General features: G+C 37.7%; 4 protein-coding genes across 9 annotated transcripts in view; 1 reads left to right on the forward strand and 3 right to left on the reverse strand.

Moving 5' to 3' along the window:
* The first annotated feature begins 590 nt into the window (after window positions 1–590).
* LOC105455575 (ATP-dependent helicase brm) overlaps window positions 591–15,031 on the forward strand; it is a 28,608-nt gene continuing 14,167 nt past the window's right edge. For 3 of the 5 annotated variants that reach the window (XM_011698998.1, XM_011699001.1, XM_011699002.1), the window contains exons 1-2: window positions 591–764; window positions 1,289–1,600. In XM_011698998.1, the coding sequence (XP_011697300.1) occupies window positions 1,331–1,600 (270 nt within the window). In that variant the 5' untranslated portion in view covers window positions 591–764; window positions 1,289–1,330. The other 2 variants (XM_011699003.1, XM_011698999.1) reach the window with 2 other exon arrangements.
* Window positions 2,315–5,602, reverse strand: LOC105455574 (inositol monophosphatase 1-like). The gene is made up of 6 exons (XM_011698997.1): window positions 5,326–5,602; window positions 3,978–4,111; window positions 3,630–3,892; window positions 3,157–3,262; window positions 2,887–3,038; window positions 2,315–2,731 (listed from the first exon to the last, which is right to left on the reverse strand). The coding sequence occupies exons 1-6, from the start codon at window positions 5,392–5,394 to the stop codon at window positions 2,610–2,612; spliced, it is 846 nt and encodes a 281-aa protein (XP_011697299.1). The 5' UTR covers window positions 5,395–5,602; the 3' UTR covers window positions 2,315–2,609.
* Window positions 6,104–9,524, reverse strand: LOC105455573 (inositol monophosphatase 2-like). Its single transcript, XM_011698996.1, has 6 exons — window positions 9,229–9,524; window positions 7,940–8,073; window positions 7,586–7,842; window positions 6,960–7,065; window positions 6,718–6,878; window positions 6,104–6,442 (listed from the first exon to the last, which is right to left on the reverse strand). Exons 1-6 carry the CDS (start codon window positions 9,292–9,294, stop codon window positions 6,324–6,326), a joined length of 843 nt encoding a protein of 280 aa, XP_011697298.1. The 5' UTR covers window positions 9,295–9,524; the 3' UTR covers window positions 6,104–6,323.
* Window positions 11,379–14,871, reverse strand: LOC105455572 (inositol monophosphatase 2-like). 2 transcript variants are annotated; one of them, XM_011698994.1, is made up of 6 exons: window positions 14,747–14,871; window positions 13,966–14,096; window positions 13,547–13,809; window positions 13,009–13,117; window positions 12,723–12,877; window positions 11,379–12,251 (listed from the first exon to the last, which is right to left on the reverse strand). In XM_011698994.1, the coding sequence occupies exons 1-6, from the start codon at window positions 14,813–14,815 to the stop codon at window positions 12,124–12,126; spliced, it is 855 nt and encodes a 284-aa protein (XP_011697296.1). In that variant the 5' UTR covers window positions 14,816–14,871; the 3' UTR covers window positions 11,379–12,123. The 2 variants fall into 2 exon arrangements, with proteins under 2 accessions (XP_011697296.1, XP_011697297.1); XM_011698995.1 differs by lacking the exon at window positions 13,966–14,096.

A 15,031-nucleotide genomic window follows, 5' to 3' on the forward strand; every position in this document is an offset into this window, starting at 1 on the left:
TATTCTATTTGACAGTTCGAAAACAATTTTCCCAGCTCGCTGTCGGACAACAATCATGATGTATGAATAAACTAGATGCGATGCGCTTGACGCTCGGAAGTAGGTATACGTTTTCAAGGCGGGAAAGAACACATTGACCACTTTTCTTGTACACGCACGCGTGGTCGATGGAATCAATCAAATACAAACGATCAATGAATTAACGGTCGAGTGTTAATTCGATTTTTTCCCTTGAATTATTGAATTAATTGTCATTCGATTCAAATCGATTAAATATTAATATCGCAACTTGAGAGAGTCCTGAGATCGAATCAGTCGTTCCTAACCGTAATTACCCCGCGGATCAGGGAAGATCATCAACACGCCGGTCGCTCGACAATGCGGTTCAACGCCGTCCCGCTGAAAAATCTCGCGTACGTACGATACACCGAGCATCGCGCGTGCACTTCTCGTTCCGTTACTCTCGGCTGGCATTCTCGTTCGACCCATCGGGCAAACTCCTGTGGCACGCTCTGCGGAAGCGACGCGAACGCCATGTTCGGCCATTGGTCGGCCGAACCTCACCTCTAACACGAGCGAGCGAGCGAGCCCGAGGAGAGTGGAAATATGGCGGATGGCGTGCGTTTTTCGGAGTCGTACGGCACAGCGTAAGCGCCGTTGTTCTGCGTGTTCCGCGTATCTCTGACAGGAAGTTCGCGCGTGCGGTGCCACACGTTGGAGATGAGCGCGGCGCGTCCGCCGCGATAACGTGAACGCCGGATACGGTACGTAGCGGCCCCCGAGGGCGGGCGGCACCACCGTTCGGCGCGACCCGCGACGGGGTACAACGCATCGCAAGAGCAACACACCGCGCTTCGGCTCCGCTGCTCCGGTTTGCTCCTCACACGGCTTCGCCTCCGTCCCGCGAAACCGTCGTGCTCGTTTCGTCGGCGCGGTGTGCTCTCGAGCGCGGTGCCCCGTTCGACTTTCCGAGTTCAGAGAACAGTCCGCCTTCGACGTCAAGAGGTGAGAAAGAGAGAGAGAGAGAAGGAAAGAGAGAGGTGGACTGTTCTGCTCTAAGGCCTCCCCCGGAGGATGCAAAAACTCTCTTGGGCGACCTGGTAGCTTTCAAGCGAAAGATTACTCTCCGTTTAAGTACGTTTGAAGTTGAATCAAGCTGCATTTCTTACGCGTTTGTTAAGAGAGGCACAATGATTGTGGGAGGTCACACATGTTTCTCATGTTATTGTCGTAGATGGACAGAATTTAATGCTGTCTTCTCACGTTTGCATTCTGTTGCGACTTTCAGGAAGTGAAATCAGATAAACTGGAATCTTTCGAACGTAATAATATGGCGAGCCCGTCGCCGCAGTCCTCGCCCATGCCACCACCGCAAGCGCCTAGCCCCATGGGGCCTCCGCAGCAGGCGCCGTCCCCGTCTAACGCGCAGGGCAGCCCGATGGGACCGCCGCAGCATCATCCTCACAGCCCGACGCAGGGCTATCAAGGTGGACCACCGGGTGGGCCGCCCATGTCCCAACCGCCGCAGCAACCGCCACCCCAGCAACAGCAGGGTTATCCACCCCATCCACAGCAGATGCCACCTAACATGGGTCCACAGGTATGACGGACGTATCAGCTGTTATCTGGGGACGTTGAGTGCTTTTCGTTTAGTGGACGCAGTCATAAATGTCATTTCATGCCTTCTTGGTATGTAATAAGTAATGAAGACACGATGACTTCTTCCTTTTCTTCTTTTTTTTTGTGACCTTTGTTCTCATGCGAGTTGCGACACGGCCAAGAAGACAGAATGACATTTATTCCAACTTGTGTCACTAAATGGAAAGGGCATAAATGACAGAATGTAACATAACGAATCATTATATTCTTGCTGTTTGCCAATTTTGGCAATGTTAAACAAGAATGAAACTATTCACTGTGTTGCTTTGTGTCATCTCTGTTTCTTGCTGGAAAACGTCCTGTATCTATGCTATTTTCTTATGGGTTGTCTACAATAAGTCGATACTAATAGATCAGAAGTTAGAAACTGGTTAACTGGTAACTTTTAAATCATAAAAAATGGAATTTGGCCATCTCCACACAGTCACTAATTACTAATTTGTTATTACGTTATGACACTTTACTAACTCAATTTGCTCCTGACTTCTGATTCATTGCTAACGGTTTATTATAAAAAGCCCATTAGAGTTATGCCTTATTATTTTATAATTGTGCATGTACAGGCATAGATTGTGAGATAAGCGAGAAGGGAAGTCTCTTTGTTTGATCGGTTTTGATCGATTGAGTTAAATATCGAAAATCAGTCTGGTATAAATATGATATATTTATTTATTATCAATACTATGAACATTTAATAATACTAATGCAACTATTGAAATATACAATAACTATCAGTGCAGAAAAGAGGTACAAGATATATCAGTCCTGGATTGTAGTCTTTTAAATTTTGTAAATCTAATGCAGCTTTTAAGCCACATTTAGTAATACTGTATTTTTAAGTCTGCTTATAATATATATATATATATATGTATATATACATATGTATATATTATATGCAGTGTGTGTGTTGTTATATAATGAGACATATAATGTACACTACATCAATATAATCAATTTAAGTTTTTGTTAAGTATCTCGGAGTCGGCTTTCTTAACAAGATCCACAAGTTGTTGTGCAATTTGCTGATTACATGCCGCTATGACCCTTGGAATCATCAGATCCAGTTCTCCCCCTGTAAATAGACAGATTTTCGGTATTTAATCGAATTTTTTTTCATATATATAATGAAATATAAGATAGCGAGTTTCGAAGTCAGGGAATAATCGGAAAAATAAATTCGTAATAATTGTTGAGATTACGTGCAAATGACGAAAGAGTAATATTTACCAGCGGTGTCTATCACAACTCCACCTGCTTCTTCGATTATTAATTTCCCTGCTGCAACGTCCCAGGCATCGATACCTTCGATATGATATGCCTCCACAGCTCCCATTGCTACGTAGCACAATGTAAGCGCTGCTGTTCCTAGTGATCTTATTCTGAAAGAGAAACAAATTGTTGTCATTTTTGATAATTTTTGAGCTAATTGACACTTACATTTAACGTACGTTTGAAATGTTAAAAATAGTTATTTTTAAATTAAAAAAAATATATTACCCATGAGTTCCTTGTACTAAAGCGTGCATTCTGCTATAGACGCTGACTAAATGCTGAGGATCCTTTGCGAGCCATGGTTCCATGGCCACCAATGATTGCGATATGTCTGGAAAGAACATAGATATGTATGTAATTATACATATTTTTTTTTTAAGCACCTTATGTATTAAAATGGAATAATCATTTGGGCGGGCAAAGCAAATAGACACATTGTAGCTGTCCGACGTTTGAAAGTAATTGCCTTACGAAGGTCGTAATATTAACTGATGTTCATATAGCTCTCTGTGGTTTTAATAGATATTAGATAACCTTCCACTGGACCGTAAAACGATGTATTTCTTACACTCATTTTCAGCAAGGTCACCATGGTATAGCAATACGTGAAAATTCTATTCGTGTGTTTCTATGTTATTACATGCTAGTGTATGCGTGCTTCTAATATGAAAATATCTTAAGTTTGTAGAACGACTTACCTTTGATGTCGGAGGTTTTGATGGGCTTCCCATTGAGGAAGGCACCGCAGTGCCTCCTCGCCGAAAAGAATTGCCTCATAAGGGGATTGTATATTATCCCGATTTCCACCTTCTTGTTCACTAGAAACGCCAAAGAGATGCACGTATGTGGAAAGCGGTGTACGAAATTGGTGGTACCGTCTATCGGGTCTATTATCCACGTAGGATCATTGGTCAGCTGCGGTAGACAGCCTTCCTTCGCTGCCGTTTCTTCTCCGATAAATCTAAAAAAATTGAATCTCGTTACAGCCGTCTCGTTATTGGCCTCGTTATTATGTGGCTGACTGTCTTTTAATCACGATCACTTACTTGTGCGATGGAAACTTTATCGACAATTGTTTTATTAATTTATCTTCTATTTTGCGGTCGTATTCTGTGACAAGATCCCAGTCAATCCCCTTGCTCTTGACATTCTTTCTGCTACTGATACCATCTTCTATTACCTATACAAAAGGTGAAATTCTCATTCAATAGGTTTCGTATAAATTCTTGTCTTTTTTTTTATCTTGAAATGCTATTCAGAAGAGTAGCATTTCAAGATTAAATAAGACAAGAATTTCGACTTTCTAATACAGAACACGTCACTGAGTTTCTTCACGATCGAGAAAGGGACTTCCCAATTACTTTGTTATTTGAGCGATTTTCCTTTGGTTCTTCGAATTTTTTTACATTAATATTACTCTGCGTGAAAATTCATCTACATCATAAGAATTTTTTTTACACTTTTTTATGTCTACTTATAGGTTGCAAGGTGTTAACATAATTGAGCTAACATTATTTTAATAAATGAATGTTAATGTTAAACAATTTGTCTAATAGCAAATACTTGAATTAGCACTTAAGTGAAAGTTCATTTATAAAAAAAGCACAATAGCAGTACTAGGGTTAACATTTTTTTTTAATCGGAGAAATTCATTAATTATTTATGGACATTCCATCAAGAGTCTTTTTAATAAGAAATATAGTCAATTTGAAATTTATTTTGCCGCATGTTTTTATGATAAAGCTTTAATTTATGAATTTATAAAAGCGTATCAGATAAGTTCAAATAAAGTGCAGTGTATCGGAAAAATTAGCTAAGAATATAAATTTTGTTATTTTGGGATATAAGTTTTACTTTTCTATTCGCTTATAACTCAAACTTATTATTATCCAATATTTTTGCTAACAATAAGAAAAGCTCAGATAATACATTAAAGCCGATAATACATTAAATTTTTATCTATGAGGCACGAAAAAAGAAATAAAATCACGAAATTAATCGAAAATAATTTGACAGTCTATATGCCTTTTAAACGTACATTATAAATTTAATAAATTGCTAAATAAATGATTAATATAAATTAATTTAATAAATTTAATAATTAAGTTTTAATCTCAAACTCATTTGTCATAATAGTGACAGATATAATTTTATATAGAATTAGAAGATTTATAACTGAAATAAATTACGTTTAATATATTAAAGCTCTTGAAAGTCGTATCTGATAATTTGATTCTCTTATATCGAAATGTTTACAAATCAAATATTAACCAGATTGAAATTAATCGTATAAACATCTCGCACTTGTGACTTGGCAGTTATCTAGCTATCGCGCTATCTCGCAACGTGAAATGTTGCAATATTCACTTATCGTTCTTCGAAATAATAACGCACCTTTCCTGCGTACAAGACCAATTCTTCAGCTACTCCGTAACATTCGTCCAAATTATTTAGCTCGCACATCTTTCCCAATCGTCTTTCTGTCTTCCCGGTATTTAATGAACGGTGAATCTCTCGTGAAATCTTGCAAGCTTGCACGGCGGTTTCACAAACACTCGTCGATTCGATATCAGGGCGCCGACTGAGACTGATGCGCACTCCCGAGACTGTCAACGTGCCAGGTAGGATGTACGAATGAACGTCGGAGGTAGGAACGGCCGAAACTTATCTTATACGGCCGATGATCGCGAAAGTTTTATCCGGCGCGCGATATGACGTCAGAGCGCAGAGCGGGAAGGCACGTTTGTCGTAAGTTGATTACGCACGGACGGTGAGTCGGAGCGGGTGAGTTTGGGGTCTACATCCTCGTCGCGGTTTCACGTAATTTTCCGCGAAAATCGTGGTATTTCTGTATATCCTTTCCGTCATTCGTCATATATATAGATCTATAATTAGATGACACATCCTGGAATATGTATTTTCCCTGCGGGGAACACTTTAAATTCTCGCCCGGAGGATCCCAGTCATTAGTCACAGTAGTGGGGAAAAAACAGATCGCAAAATCATGCTCTTTCGTGCATCTTTAATTGCGCGCCTAATTATGAAATATTCCACGCTTACGTTGGTGCTGTATAATTACCTATCTCTTTTTTTTAAATTGACTATTACAGCGCGTGACGAAAGATACCGTGAACTATTTGTAGAAACACGATCGAGGAAATAAATCATTTTGTTCAGTTGAGATAGATTTATTAACCATTTACGTGTTTACATCAATCAGATATGTAATCTATTTCTACTCCTTATTTTCTAATTAATAATACTTCTTTGAAAGGACCGAGTCTAACGTCTTCTGTTGATCCATGATATAACTGGAAGTGTACTATATTCGTGAGCAGTTCAATCATAACAGGATTTTTTTTTTATTTCAATACATATATTTTGAAACTATATTACTTTGCCCTCATGTCTACCCGTTGATCGGCCTCGCGGATGAGTCTAACGACATCGCGAGCGATCCCGTCGTTGCACGCGGCTACCGCGCGTGGCTTCATGATGTCGATCGGTTCGCCTGGAATAAGAGAGAACAAAAAAACAGAGGACGTGAAATAGTCACTCGAGCGTAACGAAAGGCGAAACAGGCGATAATTGACGATCGGGACGACGTAAAGTCGCACAAATAAAAATAAGCGTAAATGAATTGCTCGTACGCACACCTGTAGATATTTTTCATGAGATTTTTTTTTTGTCTTCCTCAAAATGCGACTGATACGGTCTACGACTTATGTCGCACCGTCGCGACCATCAGTTTAAACGACAATCCATACAAGCTATAAATATAACAACCTGTTATGCGGTCCACGACAACGCCTCCCGCTTCCGAAATGATCAACGACGCCGCGGCTATGTCCCACGTCGAAATGCCGGGACCTTCGATGTAATAGGCCTCCACGATTCCGAGCGCGACGTAGCACAGCGTTAATGCCGCCACGCCGAGAGTGCGAATGCTTCAAGGTGAAATAAATAGTGCGAGAAGTTAAAGGAACGAGAGTTAAGGTGGCCTCGTTGTCACAAAAGCCGAGACTTACCCCTGCGCCGCTTTAACGATGGTTTGAACCCTCTCCACCATCTTCTCCCGTAAATCGTCCACCTTTATGAAGCCGCATTCCATGCAGACCAGAGCTTTCGACAAGTCTGCAAGGAGAAAAAAAAAAAAAGATTTCGCCGTGCGTACGTAAACATTCGCGCGGATAATTAGGACGATTAACGTTCATGTACAATGACGCTTTCTAACTGTATCCTTGTGACACGTTTCTGAAGTGCAGTTATGATTTCTCTGGATCATTACCGGCCACGCACTTAGCGTGTTGCAATGCGCACCATTAGCAAGAGAGTCGATCTTTAATATCTGTCATTCTGTGGCTCGAAGGTAAAGAGGCAAATACCCTGAGATACGATACATCAATAGATACAATATATCTTTTTTTTCCCCTGTATATTTTCTAGCAGCAGAAGGATATTGATTGTCCTACTTTCTACAGTGTTAGTATATAAAACGTATAAATCGTCTCTTATTCCGAGATCTTGCAAACGCGAGGAACCGGTTAGGGACATTGCGAGAATTTGCTGTTTACTGCGCAGGAAGGTGTCATATATCACATTCTTTCGTTCGCATATCTTATCTCTCAAATTGCAGTGGTTATTAGTTGGTTACCTTCTACTTTAGACACTTGAATCAGTTTCCCGTTCAGAAACGCGCCCCGTCCCTTTCTAGCCGTGAACAGCTGCTCGAGAATTGGATTGTACACGATACCAAGGACCATCTCCTTTTTCACGGCCAAACCAATGACCACGCATGTATGCGGGAATCCGTGAATGAAGTTGGTGGTGCCGTCGATGGGATCTATGATCCACGTAGGAGCGTCAGTTAATTCCGGTAGGTCTTTCCCGGTCGACTCCTCCGCGATGAACCTGATACGATCGCGCACAGTTGCATTAATTCTGCCGTACTCGTGTACTATTTTGCCTGTTTTGATGACACGCGTCGTCTGAGGAATGTACCCATTACCTGTGGTTTGGGAATGCCCGTTTGAGCCCGCTGATGATGACATCCTCTATCTTCCGGTCGTACTCGGTGACGAGGTCCCAGTCGCCCAATTTCTCGTCGGCATGTTTGAAACCGTTGATGGAATCTCGCAGTATCTTAAATAATAATACTTCGTACTTGAGATGTATTACATCAAGCCGTTAAATTAAAGATCGTCGAATATTGCATAAGTAAAAGATAAAAGGATGAGATAAATAAAATTATTATAGTTGTAAAGGTAAATGCGTTTTTAACATTTTAACGCCTTTAATAAACGCGTACAATTTATGCTTGAGATGATTGCTTGGTTCGTGATATTTCACAACTTGCACGACGAATTCCGTTTTTCCTGTTGCTTCGAGTACGAGAAGATTGTTCACGATGCAGGATGGAATCGTTTATCTCTAATAGCGATCAAAAATTTGCTAATAGTCATAAAAAAGTTTAAAAACACTATTGATAAGATTGCTTATTGCTAACAGATCGTTAGCGTCGTTAGGATGTCCTCTTTATCTTCCTTAATTCAATTTTTGAAGTGACAAATCGCTGGTTGAATATAACAAATCGCTGGTTGAATATAACAAATTTGATATGCGATTTTGATAAAGTTATACGGATGCAGATCGGTTTTAACAGAACAGCTCGATCGCAGAGTGAATGAAAATTCACGAAAATTAACATCAGGATTGCTTGCATTATTTACAAATAATTATTATTTAATTATATTATTTTATTTATACGACTATGTTGTTACGAATCACATATGACGGGGAATTTTTAGTGATTTATTTTATGGAAATTTTATTATAATGTTACGCAATGATGAAAGATTAGGATGGCAATAAACATAAATTCCTGTAGAAATTTCACGTGCCATAAAGGCGTATCTACATCTGAAAAGCATTTTATAAAACGTCGCGGTTTATGTTTTATAAAAACGCTTTAGATGTAGATACGCCTTTGTATGTGGCACGTGAAAAATATATTCGGCTCCGAACACGCTCTAGGAAATTATCTAAAAAGAAGATTTCATATCTGACATTATAATGTCACAATCTTCCCGTTCGCGTCATCTTCAAATATGTAACCATCGCCGTGTATGAAGCAAGCGTGTATTTTCCCAATGTCGCGCCGACTACTGTCAGGCGACGCGATCTCAACGACGTCGCTTTAATACGCATTTTTAGTAAATCGACGCTTTGTTCGGCGACCACGTGGAGCACATTCACTCTGGACGGAGATCTGAAATCGTGCTCGCGATGTATGCTCACCTGGGCAGCGTCGCGCGTCAGTTTAATGGCAGTATCGTAGTACACGTCCTCGGCGTATCGCGCCATTTCTGTAAAACCTGGTGGTGAACGCGCGTCGCAACGAACGTGCGTCCGTTTCGACCTCGTCGGGAAAAGGCGCGAGCTAGCACTGTTCCGCCTGCGTCTGTACCTCGTGCTTTTTCATTTGAATCGGCTGACGCCTGCCGCAGGTAGTACGGCGCCGAGAACAACGATCGGCGCACATTCTATCGGCGCATTCTTGGTTTTCATCCCGAGAGCTTTAGCTTCTCGAGGTCCGAAGATTATAAATTTCGAATTACTGCTGCTTGTCAACCGGAGAGTACGATAAACAGCGAAATAAACTCGACTAATTGGCCTGTTTGTGTGCATATCATATCTTTGATACGGCATTACGGTGTTCTAAATCTGCTACTTAACACTTCACGTTGGCTGCATTTGCAATGTCGAGTTAATAAAATGAATAACTGCAGTGAGATGTCATATTCAAGATCCTGCTCAAGACTATTCCGTGCTATCTGCTTTATGAGATAACAATAATGCCATTCTAAAATAGACCTTGATTTCATATCCCGTCTGAGATGTACTTAATTACACGCACCTGCCACTCACCACGATGATGTGAGATGCCTCTCGACAACGCGATTGTTTTACAAACAAAAGAGAACGAAATGATCAGCGCTATCTCGCTGGTTAATTTTCTCATATGATGTTTATAGTACCTCTCTCTGTCTCCCTCTCAATCAATTCTCTCTCAAACAATTAAAGAAATTATAAATTTTTAATAATACAATCCCTCGCAGTGATCTGGGAAATAGTATGGATAGCTATTGTGAGTGTGTGATTCAGTTGCGATGATAGATAGCGATATAAAGTCATAATAAGATATGCAAATTTTGCGCGATAATTGCCACGGCAAGAGCTACAGGTATTGCAAGTTTCGCTTCCTCGAATGGTTTAGTGATCATATAAATTTTAATGTTAATTTCAAACTTAATCTACTTCTGATTACGCCTTACGTTTGATTGATTTATAAGACGTACGTAATAATTTACAAGGCGACATAAGCTTACTTAAATTTGTATTTATATCGATTATATCTATTAAATTTATATCTTACGATTGGTTCATATATAATTATTTTATCGTTAAAATCTCGTTATTTTGCTTACTATTGAAACAAGGATTATTCTATCAAAAGGTATATATTTCTAGAAAATCTAAAGAATATATTGCTTGAAAAGAGAATCTCTCGAAACTTGATTTTGTAATTTATGCAGCTATTTTTTTTTGCGTGTGTTGTTAATATACGGTGTTGTTGATTTCGCATAAATATTTTCTACGTTGATATTATCGAGAATTATCTCTATAATTTTGATTATTATCTTGCAATATTTTTCTGATTTTTTATTTCTCTCATTTTCTGCATTTATTGTTTACTAGACATTTCTGCTTGCAGCTTACACATTTGTGTTGCGCAATAAAGTATTTAATGTTCCCTGATCGACCCAACCTATTTCGACCATATCTATGTTTCTATCTATTTTCACACGCTGTTGCGAATATTTTTTATTTTAATTAGAATATTGAAATGTATTTATCTTTTATCAAGAATTGAAATTGAGATCCTATTAGCGTTTATTGGAATCACTTTTTTTTCAATAATTTTTTTCTGATATATACATTATGACATAACAATTTTTTGTTTATCTATGTATTAGTGCTTAAAAAAGGCGCAAAACGCAAGAATTGATATGATTGAAATAGTAACTTTAAATTCACGACCTTGGTCATAAATATAAAACTCAGTTTATTACAATTTCTTGGAAAAGGCAGTAATAAAAGCCAAAGGAAAAAATAACAAAATATTAAAATTGTTATGAAAATAAACATTATTTTTCAATAAAACTTTTTTAAATTTGATTTTTGTTAGATATAGAATACTTATGTCAGTTTATGAGAATGCTTTATACTTTTGACCAAGGCTATATCTATATAATATATCAGACATCGAAAATATTACGTACATTGGGAATATATTCTTTACAATAAAAGGTATTGTTGAAGCAGGTTATAACATGCGGACAACAGCCATGAATATTTATCGTGTATAATAAAAGAATTATCGAAGATTTTTTTCAAGGCATTAATAATTAATTTTATTATCTTATCTTCTAATGTCGACCTCTTACAAAGTAGATAGCATACAGAAACTCACTGAGCTTTTAATTCATTATTAAAATGTTTACATATTTAATTGATAAAAACGATTAATATATTAAGTTAATTAATTGATTGATTTAAAAATCAGTAATTAATAATCTTGTTAATTTACTAATCAGAAATCTTAACATACGTATCTTAAAAACCTATTAAAAGAAGTTTTATTAAATGCAAGAGTAATTTAAATGTAAATTCTGGTAGTTGCGTGATAATTATTTAAAGTATCTACTCTCTAAATTTTCTGGAGTGAATCTCACTCCAAAAGATTAAAAATACTGTTACTCGGTCATTTGAGTGGCAATATTTTCACTCTTTTGGAGTGAGGCGGCGCGTAATGAATTTAATATATTGCGCTTTGCAATAGTTTTACTTTTATTTTTGTAACCACAACGGGGAAATTGATCGATAGGAAAACTGATTATGCTAATTCTCATTTCACAACATTGCGATGGCACACTGATTAACGCAATCGTACGATACCTGTAAGTGCGTCAATAGGACTTTTTAACGGAAACTTTTTTAGACCGATTTTTATAATTAATTTCCTTGTATTTTACACGTAATAGGTATATGTACGTTTGCTGCTGGAACACGCCTTCTTCTGCTTTACACTCGGCTCTTGAATCAATTAGCGTGAGTCATTTTTGCCTTGCGTCAGGTTCTCTTAAGCCTTTTTCTTTGCGTTTTTAAATCAGTATCGACGATTAATTTAGACATATCTCGTGCTAGAGTTTCGTTTGCCGCTGCAATAGTATTCGGCTTCATAATATCGTAAGCACCACCTGAGAAGATGATTATGATAATTAATTTTATAATAACATAATCGAACAACATTGATTCTTGCGCTTATCTCTTTCTCCTGTTTTATATTATTCTGCAAGACATCGCTATACCCTGATATCTGATTTTGATAACTGATTACTAAAATTTCTGACTGTACATTTGATATAATTATTTGTTCAAAATAATTGTTATCTTATGAGTGAAAGTCATCTTATTACAGTGAAAGTATTTTAATGTGGATATATTTATTTACAGCTAGCCCGAGCTAGTTTTGTTAATATTATTTATCTTCCAGATGATAAATTTAATATAAATATCTCAGAAATAAATTTTTTTAGAAAATTTCATATGTTCGTAATTCGTATCACGGCAGAAAATTTGTGAAATTTTGCCATAATGATATTTGTTTAGTAATCTGTCATTCGCGTTATTATTATCGTTAATATTTTTTTGTTACTGTTAATGTTTACCTTTTGTGTTTATAACAATTCCACCTGCTTCGCGTACGATCAGCGTTCCTGCCGCCACATCCCATGGTTTAAGGATGTTATCTATGTGCAAGCAATCCGTCGCACCTCGCGCTATGTATGCCAGGGTTAGTGCGGCTGATCCAAAATTCCTGACCCTAAAGTAATACACAAAAGAAAACACATATAAAGAATCTTTTGAAAATAGATGTACAAATAGATATAACAGATGATATATATATATACATATATTCACGATTAGTTAAATATATAATTACGTTTCACTTACACCTGCGTCGCCTCGATCAAGGCGTCTACCCTAGCCGAAAATATGTCTTTGTCCTTTTCTATAATTTTTATAAGTGACGGATCGAGCACTAGCATCGCTTTCTTCAGATCTGCAAAATATTTGAAGCAATGAGAATAGCACTTCTTACAGGTGCACTTACAATTAGATGTGGCTTTTCCCATCCGTCGCGGAATTATTACAGTTCTACTCTTCATGAATGAATCAGCTATGTGATTAATATGTACGTAATCCAGATCTACAATCTTGTTGTTAAAAATAAACTGTTATTGAATTGAATAGTGCATTTAGCACTAATTTTGCAATGCGGAAAGTACACGACGGAAATCAATTATGATGCAAAAATTACGCATGTAAATAACGTAGGAATGATAATTACGAAGTGAAAAATGTAGCATTCTTGAATTTCCAAAAATCGCTCACGATTGCCATGAAAATCGACATTAATATCTTCGAAAATATAATACTGATAATATCGAAAATATAGGTACTATTGATTCTGCCATTAAATGTGCATTACCAATGATTTTAGAAGTGCGAATCGGCTTTCCATTCAGGAAAGCGCCTTTGCCTTTTATCGCGCTGTACAGCTCTGAGTTCAGTGGATTATAGATGATGCCTAAAACGAGCTCTTTGCAGACTGTTAAACCTAAGGATATGCAGATATGAGGTAATGAATGTATGAAATTGACGGTTCCGTCGATTGGATCGAGGAACCACGTCGGCGCGTTCGTCAATTCTGGCATTTTCTGCATCTCAGTTACCGTTTCTTCCGCGATAATCCTGAAACACAATTATATATTTTAGCTTACATTAATCGAACATAATATGATCTTAGGATTAATATTATAGGATTAATTATTAAGTTAAATTGAAATTCGGTTGTCTAATCATTTCCAGTTGGTTTGTTTTTATGCGATTATGCGCTTTACAACTCACTTGTGATCAGGAAATTCTCTGGATAGACCGTCAATAAAAAATTTCTCAATTTTCTGATCAAAATTGGTTACGAAATCCCATTCTCCTTTGTTATATACAACTTTTTCGTCCTCGACACTACATTTGATTATCTATATAGATGAATAATACAAATTATGTGACAATACAACATGCAAGAAAGAAAGAAAATTAATTCAAAAAGATAATGTATATAATAAGCATATCTATTAATATAGGCAATCAAGGATGTCTTGCTAAAAATTTTGAAAGAGTGCATTGACAACTTTACAACTTTTGGGGTCGCTTTATGTGAAGCATCAAATATTTATTCTGCTTTAAGTATCTTAATATTTAATCCTCCCTTATCATATAATTTAATTTGACCACGCGTGCCATAGTTAGGGACAATGTCGCTCGCATGTTTCACCCGTATGAAGTACCACAAGTCTGATTCGTGCAGTTTATCATATGTATTTGGCTCGTAATCCGTATCGCGAGTCCCGCTCGATATTATACGCCAAGAGATTAAAAGTCGATTATCATCAATAACATATTTTTTTTAACAAGTGCAAGAATTTAAGATTCACAAAATTTTTGGTGTCACTTTATAGGTGTGCTATATAAGAATTATTTCGGATTCATTCAAGAATTAATTCAAGATTTTTAATCTTCGCAAATTCTCATTTATTTATATGCATATATATACAATATGCAACTTTGTCGTTCATTTTTATCTCCAGAATTGTGCAATCCTTCCGCTCGTGCATCAATCGTGACTCACCTTGCCAGCTTGCAGCGTGAGCTCCTTTGCGAACTCGAAACACCTCGCGATGTCCAGATCATTCGACATGATAGCCGACGTTGAGAAACGTGCCGGTACGACTGATCGATTCACCGTGCTAACCGCTGTGAATGAGGACCGGTATCTAACTGCCCTTATCTTTATAACCTGCAGTGACGTTTGATAGCACCAATTGCGCAGAGAAATAAATCTCAACATTCAACCCGCGCGCGTTTTTCTCATTGCTAACTGTCAACTTGTCGGGACTCACAAAAGACTTTCCGG

This window comes from Wasmannia auropunctata, unplaced genomic scaffold (assembly GCF_000956235.1).
Source record: "Wasmannia auropunctata unplaced genomic scaffold, wasmannia.A_1.0 LD335898.1, whole genome shotgun sequence".
NCBI classification, from domain to species: domain Eukaryota; kingdom Metazoa; phylum Arthropoda; class Insecta; order Hymenoptera; family Formicidae; genus Wasmannia; species Wasmannia auropunctata.

Bases quoted from the DNA above. Each gene is read 5' to 3' on its own strand.
- LOC105455574 (XM_011698997.1), bottom strand. From the start codon at position 5,394: ATGTGCGAGCTAAATAATTTGGACGAATGTTACGGAGTAGCTGAAGAA. The intron at 3,893-3,977 runs GTAAGTGATCGT...CAATTTTTTTAG, and splicing joins ATAAAGTTTCCATCGCACAA to ATTTATCGGAGAAGAAACGG. The intron at 3,039-3,156 runs GTAATATATTTT...TTTCTCTTTCAG, and splicing joins TTAGTACAAGGAACTCATGG to AATAAGATCACTAGGAACAG.
- LOC105455573 (XM_011698996.1), bottom strand. From the start codon at position 9,294: ATGGCGCGATACGCCGAGGACGTGTACTACGATACTGCCATTAAACTG. The intron at 7,843-7,939 runs GTAATGGGTACA...CGATCGTATCAG, and splicing joins CGGGCATTCCCAAACCACAG to GTTCATCGCGGAGGAGTCGA. The intron at 6,879-6,959 runs GTAAGTCTCGGC...TTCACCTTGAAG, and splicing joins ATCGTTAAAGCGGCGCAGGG to CATTCGCACTCTCGGCGTGG.
- LOC105455572 (XM_011698994.1), bottom strand. From the start codon at position 14,815: ATGTCGAATGATCTGGACATCGCGAGGTGTTTCGAGTTCGCAAAGGAG. The intron at 14,097-14,746 runs GTGAGTCACGAT...TCATCTATATAG, and splicing joins TCACGCTGCAAGCTGGCAAG to ATAATCAAATGTAGTGTCGA. The intron at 12,878-13,008 runs GTAAGTGAAACG...GTATTACTTTAG, and splicing joins TTGATCGAGGCGACGCAGGT to GGTCAGGAATTTTGGATCAG.